The sequence below is a fragment of the Oreochromis niloticus genome, linkage group LG5 (assembly GCF_001858045.2).
Source record: "Oreochromis niloticus isolate F11D_XX linkage group LG5, O_niloticus_UMD_NMBU, whole genome shotgun sequence".
Classification (NCBI taxonomy): domain Eukaryota; kingdom Metazoa; phylum Chordata; class Actinopteri; order Cichliformes; family Cichlidae; genus Oreochromis; species Oreochromis niloticus.
The window spans coordinates 10,004,045-10,017,343 of record NC_031970.2 but is presented as its reverse complement, the minus strand read 5'-3'; the positions used below and the strand labels follow the sequence as shown (position 1 = coordinate 10,017,343).

The 13,299-nt window shown below is 39.6% G+C and overlaps 1 protein-coding gene and 1 long non-coding RNA gene across 3 annotated transcripts in view; one reads left to right on the top strand and one right to left on the bottom strand.

The window, feature by feature from the left end:
- phc2b (polyhomeotic homolog 2b (Drosophila)) overlaps nucleotides 1–13,299 on the top strand; it is a 42,784-nt gene that overhangs the window by 13,691 nt on the left and 15,794 nt on the right. For both annotated transcript variants that reach the window (XM_005458432.4, XM_025907123.1), the window contains exons 2-7: nucleotides 1,292–1,661; nucleotides 4,164–4,307; nucleotides 4,449–4,526; nucleotides 4,869–5,030; nucleotides 6,352–6,474; nucleotides 6,748–7,042. In XM_005458432.4, the coding sequence (XP_005458489.1) occupies nucleotides 1,350–1,661; nucleotides 4,164–4,307; nucleotides 4,449–4,526; nucleotides 4,869–5,030; nucleotides 6,352–6,474; nucleotides 6,748–7,042 (1,114 nt within the window). In that variant the 5' untranslated portion in view covers nucleotides 1,292–1,349. The remainder of the gene's footprint in view (nucleotides 1–1,291; nucleotides 1,662–4,163; nucleotides 4,308–4,448; nucleotides 4,527–4,868; nucleotides 5,031–6,351; nucleotides 6,475–6,747; nucleotides 7,043–13,299) is intronic.
- LOC112846882 (uncharacterized) lies at nucleotides 10,141–11,114 on the bottom strand. Its single transcript, XR_003220074.1, has 2 exons — nucleotides 10,548–11,114; nucleotides 10,141–10,254 (listed from the first exon to the last, which is right to left on the bottom strand). It is a non-coding gene; the product is annotated as an uncharacterized LOC112846882 (long non-coding RNA).

The window sequence follows — 13,299 nt, the reverse complement described above, 5'->3', positions numbered from 1 at the left end:
TTAAGTTGATTCAGGCATCTGACTAGTGTGTTTTCTCAACTCCTGGGTGAGGTGTTTTGGGCATGTGCTACAGGGAGGTGACCTCGGGGCAGTCGGAACATGCTGGATGTGTTTCTGGAGTGGCTTGGGAATGGCTCGGTGTATCCCCACAAGAGCTGGAGGTGGCAGGGGAGAGGGAGGTCTAAAGGTATTGGTTTAGACCCTGATCAGGAGCAGAAGATGGATAGGTGTAATAAAGATTAGTTTCAACCCTAAAAGTTATAAGTAAAACAATGATTTTGTAGTTATGTATTAAATGTTTTTTGAAGTCAAGTACTAACTTGAGCAAGCTGAAATTTTGAGACTATTTTTCTTTACACTAATATAAAATCGACGAAACTTGAACCTGGTGAAATCTTCATAGCCAGAGTTCAGAGTTTTTGTTCAGAAGAGATTTTACTTAACTTGAGTTCCTTTTTTGGGGGTCTTTTGATCATTTATGAGTCTAAATTGCATTTTTTGGTGGCAGGGTGATGCGCTAATCAGTACCTACTTACTTTTCATTCTCTAAAGGGATTATGGCACATGTGTCAAACTCAAGACCCAGGGGTTCAATCCAGTCCTTTGCAAGTTTTAATCCAGCCTGCCAATCAGTTTAGTCTTTGAAAAACTTATTAGTCATTTGTAAGTTTTCATGTGAACCTCCTTTTTCATCCTAGAAGCCTGTGGAGTTCATTTAGTTTAAAATTTTCAAAGCTCTTTAAGTTTTACTTTTGTTTTTCTTTGAAATTCCCCACATGTACTGAGCTTTCAGGTTCATGCTTTTAAGAATTTTAAGATTGATTATTTTACCTTGAGATATTTGTGCTCGACTAAATGATATGACATAGTTAGGAATCTTTGGCCAAGTTGTTGTTAACAATATCTGATGTATGTAACCATAATAAGCTGTAAACTGTATATGGCCTTAGGTGTGACCAACCGTGGTAAAATTCATTTTGTTGCCCTTGACTTATAGTGCAACATAAGACTAAAACAGTTTGGGTAGATGTGTCACTGGTCTTACATTTACTTGGTGTTGAGTGGTTTATTAACAGCCATGTTCAGGTGCATCTTGTTTCTACTACTTTGTCTCCATTCAGTTGTATGTAAATGTAGAAACCTAAAGCATTTTTTTCAATCCATGAGCCAAAACTCTGAGTTAATAATAATTGAGTTGGTTATCTAAAAAAAATTACTAATTCCAACTTCTGTATCAGTGGCAGAAACAAGCTTCCATACATTCATCAGGTTTTTTGCTTCTTTCTTGAAGGCACAGGAGAGCCATTCAGAAGAGCCGGGGGTCAAAGGTGAAAAGAGCAGAGGGCACCATGGAGAGTGAGCCAGGGGCCCCTGCTTCCACTGCCAGCAGTACCGGGACCACCGCAGCCACCACCACGTCCACCACCAATTCCTCCAGCACCACTGCTGTCAGCAGTAGTAGTACCTCTAACACTACTACGACTACTACTACTTCTACCACTTCCACTAGCACTAGTAATAGTAGCAGTAGCAGCAGCAGCAGTAGTAGTAGTAGTAGTAGTACTAACACTAGCAGTACTTCCAGCAGTAGTACTACAGCTGGAAGACAGGCAATGCCTCAAATATCGGTTTACAGTGGAATACCTGACCGTACAGTACAGGTGAGTGTTTTGGTTCTGTAATAAAACTGCTGAGAGCTTAAGTTGAGGTATTCTGTGTAACATCCTGACACTCTTTGCTCTACTGCCCTCTGTTGGTGTTTAAAATTGACATACAAGCTTCTAAAATTGTTTTGATGTTGCATCGTTTATTACAAGGGAAATTGATGAAAAAGGGAATTTGTCTTCCCCGTGAAGGATCTCACATGTGTGGTAATGTTGGAGCATGTCTCCAATTTGAAGGAAAGAATGTTTTCTGTGCTTTAGTGCTTTTGACCCCTTGCCCTCGGGGTAAGCCTCTACACAGGCTTAGCCTCCCTCTGAATTAGGTCCACTCAACTTTGAGTGCTGATGGTTTGACAGCAGGGTTTTTGTTAGATTGAGCCCTTCTTTTCACCCCCTCAGCATGCTGACAATCACAAGGCAAACACTATTGTCACTGAGCAGCACTGTGAGCATAAAGGACCACTGGAAATCAGTTCATGCATGTATTTCATCTTTGCTGCTTGTGCCCGTCTCCGACACAATGTGGGTCCTGATGCTTCTGTGACACTGTTGACTGCAGGTCAAAATCCTTGGAAACATGTTACTTGGAAACATGGCAGAGGGCACTTGGAGAGGTGGTTTCACAGTGGTAGGGGTTTAACTCTCTTAGAGTTGTGTCTGGCACAGGGTGAAACCTTTCTGTCCCACATTTAGGAAAAAAGGGTTGTTTGTGTGCTTGCAGTAATTGGAGGTTTTGAAACCCTGACTTCTGTCTCCCGATTAGTCTCTTAAATAGGCAGGGATGCAATCAGTTCAGATTCAACACATTTTGATTAGACCACATTTAGGATTGCTTAATGAAGAAAAAGCAGCAGTTTGGTCTGTAAAGCATTTTGAAATACTATCAGGACAAGATTTTTAAGCTCAAGTGATAAAATGATTATAAATCTACAACTTTGTAAAGTTTGTAAAATGTTAAATTCAGAATAACTTAGTTTTATTTAGAGCAGAAGTAAATGTCTTAGGGTAAAATGTCTAAAATAAAGCATAAGGGTATTATTATTATTATTGTTAGGGATGCCGCTATATCATCTGAACATATTTTTATATCATAGATATTTACGTTACTAAGCCTTATGAAATTCCAACACATAAATCAGAAAATGCACCATGCAATTAAACTGACATTTCTTGATGTTGTTTACTGTTATCACACCATTTTCTTTTCATTTTTCCCACCAGATAATCTGCATGAGCAAAGATCCTAATAAATAAAACTGCATTTAATATGGGGAAGTATTAGCAACTGTTACTGGTATCAGAGTTTTTGGGTTGCCTGCTTTTTTTGTGTGTGTCTTTGGCATTGTTCTAGCACCGCTGTATGTTTGTAAAAGAGCAAATCATTTCTAAAAACCACAGGTAAGGCTGTACAAAGAACATAACTATTTTTAGGACAGGTGTGATGTTGGTGGCTTTAAGCGGTTGTATAATAGAAGAATATGAGAGAGTGTGGAGGTGGGTGATACAGCCTCAGATTATATCACAATATTTCAAAGAAATTTGCAACAATATTTCTGGTAATATAGAAAACGTTTTATTTGTGAATGAAGTGGTGCCAGCAATAGCAGCATTATAGTGCAACAGTAGTGACACACCTCAAGTCAAACGGGTATTGTTTTCCAAGGAAATTTTAACTAAGTCTAAAATAAGTGTTTAATACTTTCGCAATAACTGAAGTAAGCTTGTAACTCTTCAGAAGGCTGCACAATATTGTCACACAATAAAACTGAAGCTGAAGAATATTTTCCACCTCTGATGTAATTTGGGTCTGCTATTTTTTTGTTTTCTTTTTTTTTTTTTAATCTGTTGCCCCAAGGCCTGCTTTTCCACTGGTTGAATTGGCCAAATAATATGCAACTGCATCAGTAATTTCTATCCACTGTTTGCTCTTCTTGTCATATGAACTTTAACAAGTGCTCCAGCAATGCTCGGTTTAGACATTTCTTTACTTTTGTGTCGTAGATCACCAGCTGCTCCACTTTCCTCTTGGCATGCCTTTGTAGCATGGTTATACTTACAGTGTGTTTTTGGTGATACAGGTTTGCGTTTTCGATGTTCAGCAGGGACGGTTTTCTTGCACATTTTAGAAAGCGTTGTTATGTTGGGGGATGTTGAAGTAGCTCCCTTTTACCAAATAGTCACTGTAGGCGGACACATGGCTCTGGCTGTCAGATATATCTGGGCTTGTCTACTTGTTGTGCCATTATATAATGTAAACACATGGCGTTGCTATAGAAATAAAATTATAAAACCCATTTTCTTTTCTTTTTATTTATCATGTAAAAATTTGTACTGAGATTACCCACATGGTAGAGGCACAGAGGCTTTGGTTTGCTTTGTTGACACATCATGAAGAATTGATGTTGTTTTGAGGTGACTGAATCTGTGATTCTTTGGATTTTATGAAAGTTTAGTTCAGATGTAAAAATCAAATGTTTTTGCACCTGTTTTTATTTGCAGGTATTCCAGCAGGCGTTGCATAGACAGCCCAACACAGCAGCACAGTACTTGCAGCAGATGTATGCAGCTCAGCAGCAGCATCTGATGCTGCAAACTGCAGCTCTCCAGCAGCAGCACAGCCTCAGCCTGGCTGCTGTACAGCAGGTCAGCAAGCAGGCATCACAAATAATTCATCCTCTCAGTTTAGAGATGATGATTGCAGTTATTGTTGACCTGCTGCAAGACATGTTTTAGAAATTGTGCATCACTCACCCTGTCCCTTCTGCCTCTCTTCCTTTGTGATAGGCCAGTATCGCGGCTGGCCGGCAAAGCTCTTCACAAAATGGCACTTCATCTCAGCAAACAGGATCTACTCAGGCTACGGTAAGTGCAGTTTGGAGTGCTGCCTTCCTAAAAGCCTCTTTAAGTTATCTTTGTCCTGTTGGATTATCATCGAGCCAAGTTGATTTTTAGCAGCAGGATGCTAGCAGCTTGGTTGCTCCTTCTGTTTTACCTTTAAGATTCAAGTTTCTTTTTGATTTTGAACATATTTAGCTGTAAGAAATATTAGCAGAATGAAAACAGGTCAAAAAAAAAAAATTTAACTATTAAATTAGATGCTGTCAAATTTAAAAGTTGGGATATGATGCTTTGGTCTCGGAACTCCTCACATCTTTTCAGGACTTGTATGTATAACCTAATAATCCTGATTATCTCTCCCCATAGATCAACCTGACCACGTCTCCGGCGGCAGCTCAGCTGATCAGCCGAGCTCAGAATATTAGCTCAACCCCCACCACTATTTCCCAGCAGGCTGTTCTGCTGGGCAGCCCATCGAGCCCCACTCTTACACCCACCCAAGCACAGATGTACCTGCGTGCACAGATGGTAAGACCACAGAGAAAAGAAATGGCCACAGGCACATTTACATGATCCTCCACTTTATGCATAAACACTAGCACACTCGTAGTGCCTGATTTAAATGGGTATGCCATTCAGATTTCTTTATTGTCATACAGTCAATACATCACATATGCATTACTGAACAAAATTGCATGCACAGAGAAAAACTCACCGCAATAAAAACAGGGCTGGGTTAAAAAAGAAAATATGAAGGTGTTATTGCACATGTATAAAACATTACATACATAAATACATAAATAAATAAAAATATACAAAATACATATTGTGTTTGTAAGTAATTCCACTGTAAATGGTGTGTTTTGTTGTCATCTTGGAATAGAGTAGGTGGTCAGGATAATGCATTTGCCTACAGAGAGCTCTTTGCAAACATGGAAGTCTTTAACGTGAATGCTCAGAAAATATTTTTTGGTGTGTGTGTGTGTGTGTTCGTGTGTGTGTTCGTGTGTGTGTTCGTGTGTGTTCTCTCTTTCTCTTGTTGAAGGAATAGAAAGTGGTTATTTTGGGTATAGCTGGTTTTGGGTGCTTGTCAGTTGGAGTTTCCAGATTGTACAACTGATTTTGCAAACTGAAACTGGCAATGAGGTGATAGAACAACCTGCTTATTACGAGCAAAAACACAACGTTATCAGATGCCTGTCATGATTGAGGCAGGAAGCAAACTGCATGTCAGTTTAGTCATGGACTTTATTTCGAGTACAGTTTCCTGGTGTTACATTTGCTCATATCAGTGTCCCAAAATATTTTCTTTAGTTTCCTGTTTTGTCTTATCATACACCAGAGGTTGAAAACTAACTAAATATACACATGCAGTGCCCCATGATTAAATGATTAAAATGATTAAATGATCTTCTGTCTGGTTAAGTATTTGTAAATAGTTTTGTAAATAGTGTGATTTAACATTTATTGGGAGCCTGTGCCCCTTATTCAGTGTAATGTCCAAGGTACTGAGTCATATTTTCTAAAGCAGAATGGATGCTTCTGGCACAGCTTCACCTACTTCATAGGTGCATGTTTTGGCCTGTGGCTTTCATCAGGTCAAAATGGTTATGGCCATTATTCAACACCATGTCCTGGGTACTGAGCCAGTTTTCACAGGTAGTTAGATACTGATTTGGTGATACAAATCTTTGTCATCAGCCCATGAGTCTGGGCTGACGAGGATTAAAATTGTAGTTCACTAGTTGGTGGGGGCATATGATCAGTAATGACACAGGAGAGTAATTTTAGTTTACAGTTTGCTTCTCCTATTTTAGTTCCCCATTTTAATGTGTGTCATACTTTCCAGGCCCAGGTACAGGTGGCGAGGAGCCTGGGTCGTGCTGTTCCTCTGTCCCCACAGCTCATCTTTACCCCAGCTGCCACTGTGACAGCTGTGCAGTCTGACAGCTCTACGCAGGCCTCCTCACAGGTAATATTGCTGGAACGTATGTTATCACTAATAATACAAGACCAGTCTTTTCTCTCGCCTTAACATCTTTTCCAGCTCCCTCTCATAAATATAACTTTATATATTTTACACATATGTAGCAAAGCAGTAATCCATAAAAATAAATATTGAACTTAAAAGCTTTAAATGAATTTCCAGCATTTTACAAACAAAATTCTTATGAACATAGTCAAAAAATCCACAGCTTGAGCCATTTGTGAATCTTGTTTGTCTCTTTTTCTATTTTGTCTTAAGAATCAGGTACAGAATCTGGCCATCCGTGGCCAGCAGGGGGCGACAACATCCTCCTCTCAGACTCAGACGCCACAGGCTCTCAGTCTGAAGCAGGCCCCTGTGCCTATCCAGCCTGCCTCACTGATCAAAAACCCAAGTCAAGGTACCCAGGCCTCAGCAGGGGGGAAGACCAGCTCCTTAGACAGTCCCTCTGAAGGAGGGAAGAAGGGGGACAGTGCAGCAGTCACAGAAGTCCGAGCTATAAACATGAGCCGCAGTGTCACAGCTGTGAATGCTCAGCCTCTGCTTGCTCCAGGTAAGAGAAGTTTGCATATCCACAACATTAAATCCCACCCATTAAAGGAATGTCTCTCACAGAAGTGAGAGAAAAAAATAATAATGATGGATATTAGTGATGCAAATAACAAACCCAAAACAAATGGTTGGTTAACAGGTTGTTTTGTTTGATCTTTAAAAGTACAGGAAGTAATACTTTTCTTGTTCTACTTACTGCTCTCACTCTTTTTAATCAAGAAAATTGTCTGCGGCTCAACCAATATTTATTGATACGTGCAGCCTTAATGTGTTTTAAACCTAATGCTTTGTGCGCTTGCCAAATTGTTTGCAACACAAAGTCTTAAAAAACAGCAATAAATTCTGTGTAAGATATCAAGATGTGCTTACTAGGTCTGGTTGAATATGAGTGTTGGTATTAAATGGCAGCATTGTGGTTCAGTTGATGGCACCATTTCCTCACAGCAAGAGTGTTCTGGGTTGAAACCTTGACAGGGCCCTACTGTGTGGAGGTTTGTCTGGGACCACTTAATTCAAGTTAAAACTTGTGGCTCCACAGTGTAGTGGTTAAAACACATTTAACATGTGAAAGTTCAAGACCAGAAGAAGGAGGGTTATGTCAGGAAGGGCATCTGCCATTAAAATCTCTTCTAAATCAAATCTGTGGTGACACTGCCATACGCTCTAGACAATCTAACCAACATGTGCAAGCTAACGAAATAGGGTTGTTACATTTATAACAAGTTATTTTTAGGCAACACTGTAGCATAACAGATTACATTTTAATGGCCCCAATCATGTATTGTAGCAACTTAAAAGCAGTCTTATAAACCAATGTTTGTCAGGTCACTGCTTTGATTCTGACTAAATTATATCAGCTGCTCGACTGGATTGCCATGAAATTATGCACAGCAGAGATTGGTGGTCACAAGAGCATGAATCCTAGTGTCTCCACTGAGTCTCCTCTTCTGTGTTTCTTCAATCAAATTGTCTTATAGCCAGTAAAATCTTTAATCTTAGTCTATTTTAAATGCTGTTCCTGAGCACATCTTAGATAAAACTTGTGCTGCTCATGCTATGTCTTCTGAATGCACCAATGTTTTCCTCTGAAAAATAAGTCCATGTGGGCCACAGAGCATGTAAGCTCTAAAACTGCAGTGAAGTTATGGTTTCATTTTTGTGGACAGAAAAAGGAAACTGACAAACTGTTTGCCGGCGGCTGCATGCTTCTGTTATATCAGATGTACATTTCAAACCTCAAGAGAGATTTTGGCTTTGTGACAGCTGTCTTATATACATACACAGAGCTGTGCTCTAGTGTTTATAGTGAGATTAGATGAAAAGACATTTCACACATGGACGTTTGAAAGCTTTTTCTTGGCTGTTGCCGTGACTTGTCGGGCCTGCTTCACAAATCCATTCACTCACTAAAGGGGTGAAACCAGCTCTATTAGAGACAGCGTGTTGGTTTTGTGTCTGGAACAGTCTAGCTGCTTTGTGAATTAGAAGCTGTGAAAGGCACACTGCCATGCAAGAGTGTTTTTAAACCACTTATTGTGTAATTGAAAGTCAGCAGCTGTTTTTTAAAAAAAAATGTTTTTTTCCTCTTTTTTAGCATGAATGGTTGTGAATGTTCTAGCAGCACAAGCTGATTACGTCAAATTAAGTCCCATTTGTTTGCATGATAAGTCCCTTTAGATGCATTTTAAGGAGGGTCCTGATAGAAAATCACATCTTACAAAATAATTTGTCTGTCTGTGCATGTGCCATATTTATGTCTGTATGACTGCATGGCTGTAACCCTCTTTATACATTTATGGTTGGTGTTTTGCGTGTGTGTGTGTGTGTGTGTGTGTGTGTGTGCGCGTGTGCGCACTTGGGCTTGTGTGTTTGTGAAGAGAGGGGGAGGTGGGGATTATCTGTGCACAACTGTGTCTTGCTTTGTTTCAGTAATAGATTCGCATAAATGAAAGGGAGGATGGAAGCTGAAAATCTGGCAGCATGCTGTCTGGGAAATAAAAAAAAATTACCATGGGTTGCCATAGCAGCAGCCCACGAGGGACAGGTGTGCACATGAGATGCTGGGGAGTTATTACTCTGTGGATCAGGAAGAGAAGAGGTAGTGTGGCTGGCTGATGGGATTCGGATTAGGATAAAAGCTTGGATTCAACTTTACTGTGGCTGGGTCAAGATGCACTTTGCTTTAGGGGGTAAAATCGGTAATAGAAGGGAGCAGCCATTATTTTTAGCTGCAGGAAACCAGAGATTTTGCTCCATGTTGTTGGTGGGTAATTTCACTCCCTGAGGATGGTTTTGGTTCATAGAGTGAAAGATTGTAGAGGTAATTGCTACTTAGAACTTTATGTAATTCATCAGCAGTTTTAGTGATTTTAGTCTTATTAAAATTATGACACTTAGCTACTTTTGAAATGCAACAGTTAATTGCTATTATGCGCCAGGAAAATTTAGATATGAACTCAGCTAGTGGTTGTGCACAGTTCACATTCATGATATCAATTATTAATAGTTTCAGTTGGCAGATGAACCACCTATAATGTTACAATCTTACTAACTTTGTTGCTAGTTACTACACTGACGTTGACTATATTAGACATTCAGCCTAAATTCACCTAACAAAATGGGTGGTGAATTTATGCAGGAGGCCTGCAGACTTTAGAAGTGTTTAGAAGTGTAATATGGTAATTATGGTTTCTTGCACAAGTAAAAGGAATAATTACATCAATAACCTTGCTTTAATTAGTTTTTTTATGTTTAAAAAAAGAATACAGTACATACAATAGTGCATATTTGCAGTGATTTTTGTTTTAAACAGGACACACCCGGCCAACCAAGGGGTGAACAATATCCATCATAATTTCACAGATTGATAAATGGATTCATAAGTAGGCTCAATAATTCATGTGAAGGATGCCTTATAGCGTCTCAAAGTGAAAAAGAAAGGGATAATAGATGCAGTTAAATGGTTGGTGTGCACAGCATGTGTTAGCATGTATTACCCAGACATAAACTTTAGGTTGCACAAGTATATTTTTAAAGTCCAGTTGCTGCTTAGCAGCTTGCCCTGGTGCTCTATGGTCTTCATTCCGGCCTTTTACCCAGTTTGCTCTTGTGGAGGTAGTCCACCAGTCAGCTTTGTCTCACAGTCAGACAAACTCCAGGTTTTGAGTCCTCTTCCTGCTCTGGAGGGCCACTCCAACCAGAACCTGCAGTGGGCTGGAAAAGAGTTTCATGTGTGACAAAGACTAAAGGATGTAGTTGGAGTAGATCCACTCACAAAAGTGGCAGCTCATTTGTGCTCATTATTGTCACAAAGTATATATTGCATTACTCCATAATTCATTTAACAAAACGGAGGTGCACCTCCCATCAAAAGACTCCTATGCGCATACCCTTGTTATCGCCACAAATAGAATCTTAATAAAAAACAAACACCTGACGTGTCTCATTTCTACCAAATCTGTGTTAAATCTAACTCAGCATAGAACAAATTGATTAATTGTGCTTACTCTGAGAGTTTGTCAGATTCACATTCATGGGAATTGGGGAGGAAGCAAATGTTAGGCCGTCTGGCTTGGTGCAGCAAGTGTATGTCTGTCATCACCTTCTCTCAGCAAGAAAGAGCCGGCACCACACTATAAAACCACAGCAGGGAAACCCCATCAGCACTATTCTCACAGATGAAAGGATGTGATCTTCACACGATGTCTGTGTTATGGCATATAATCATGTAACTGCTGGCATTGCTATGAGTCACTAGCTTTATATAGATATAAAAAACTGGACACACGAAAACTTTTTTCTTTTTCTTTCTTTAAGGGGTGCTTATGTATAAAACCTTTACTGTACTGTAAGTTTGGAAGCCAGTTGGGAACTGGATTCATGGAGCTAATTTTCCTTGATAAACAATCTTCAATCCTTATTTGGAATCGTATTAAAATTAGGAAAGGTGACTCAAGGTCTACTGTTGCTGTGGTGTTGTTAGTCAATATTTTTCAAGATGGTAAGCCAAAGCAGCAGTCAGTGAAAATGTGGAAACTCTGGGGTTTTCCAGGGCCTGGTGCTGCAAAAGCTGGAAGGAATGTATACTGTCCTCAATTTTAGGACATTGCTCTGCAATACACAGAGTAAGAGGTCTACAAACATACACAGCCTTGGGGGTGGAGGGAGTGGGCTTCCGCATACTGTAGACTATATGATTTGTATGTATATATTAGTGTGGGGTGCCTGAGTAATTCCAGTCCCTAATCTTAAGACCTTAAGGGGGAATAACATTTAAATGAATTTCCCAATCTTCCTCTTCTTTCAAGACTTCTTTCTGTTACTCATTAGAGGCTTGAGAAAGATGTCAGGATTCATGAGAAGGGGCTGATTGTATCCGGTGTGTACTGATTCAGAAATCCCCCTCCTCCTCCCTTACAGGAGGCTGAGAGTCTCTTGATACTGCAAGTTTGATGCAGTTTAACCCCAGCAAGGGAGCTTTCTGCTGCCGTTTTGATCTTTGATCACATTACAATAGAATAATCATTAATAAAATAGGTAAATGTGCACACCATTTGTTAACTATTGAATATGGCAACCAACAAGTTAAAGATAGACATACATGTAGCAGGCTCTGCTACTGTAATTGGACCTTTCCTGACTGTTTCGTGTCTTAAGGTGGTCAGTTTGGAATGACAGAATTGTAGTCAGTCTCCAATACTCAATGATCAATTAAACTCAGAACAAGCACCAACTTTGAGTAGCCGCCTTCATGTTACATTCAAGACTAAGAACAGCAGACTGTGGCTCCCTCAACTTGTGGTGTTTGGAGGTAGTAGGTTGACTTCACAGCCGGGAATGTCTTAAAATTATTAAACTATCTTGTAACGTCAGTGGATGTTACACCACAGTGTGTCATACAAACTCATGTTTCTGCTGTGGAAAGATGGCCGATGTTAAAATCAATTCAAAACAATCTCGTTTTCTGGTCCATTTACTTGGTATTTACACATAGTATGGTTTTATGTAGCACGTCTATCATCATCGTCATTCTACCACTTTGTAGAAAGTCCACTTTGAAGAAATATTTGAGTTCAGAACAAATGTTCACGTTATCCAGGAGATTAAGAATCACCACAGTCAGTAGGTTTATTTTTATTTTAGTGCAACCACAAGGCTGCACTAAAACATGGTTTGTGTCTTTAAAAAAAATGGATTTCTCTGGAATTTGATGCTCGCAATTATCGTGTAGAGCAGGGGTGTCAGACTCATTTTAGCTCATGTGCTGAATACAGCCCAATTTGACCTCACATGGGCCCGACCAGCGAAACCACAGCATAATAACCCATCAAAAAAACCTAAACTCTCAAAGCATTCCCATTCAGCTTTGTCTCAATTGTTTCACATTTGGTGTGTTGCAATTTTTAAAAAGCTACTGTTTTAACTTAAAGAAACGCGTCAGCGTGGCTCCTTGGCTTAACCATCTTTGGGGTGGTTTTGGCCGGCAGTGTGTAATGTCTTTGTCAGCAGGAAGGCTGTAAAAACTGGACATGATTCAGAGCCCTGGTTTGAATGGCAATTAATGATTAGGACTAACACTCTCATCATCTATTCTTGCAGTGAAAATCTAAAACTTATGCTCCTCTTATCTGTAGTTTTCACACTTTATGAGCCCTTACAGGACGCCTGATCAGATATTTTTAGGAGACTTGTTGTAGACTGTTAACTTTGCTTTTCTACGCTTATTTATTTTGGTTGTCTCAGACGAGAAGACAGTTGAGCAAACTTTATTTAGTAAATTAAAGTTGCTTAAATGGGAAAGGGTGGACTTTAGTTCGCCGTGTCCATGACCAACACAAAACTGATTGCTTGAAGTTTTTATTCTCTTCTACCATACAGACTCTTTACATTAAAAAGATGCTTTAAATGAAAGGCTTTGGGGCTGTGATGTTTGAGTTAACAAAAAAGCATGTCTCCACTCATTTCTTTTCCCCACCCATAGGCATAGTTGTTGAGTTGATGGATATAATTTTCCACGGTCTGTTTTTAAAGTTTGTTTCTTTTTTAAAATCCCTATAATGGTTAGCATCTAGCTGGCTTTATCCACCCATCCACGTCTTATGTTTATCCTTCTCTTAACATAATAAATATTAACTGAAGGTTTTCATCGACGCCACAGCTAACCAAATTTTCTGTCAGTGGGTTCCACTGTGTCTCACCATGTGAAAATGAAAACTCTTCTCAGCGGTCCTCGTACCATTAAAGGGACTAATGACATGC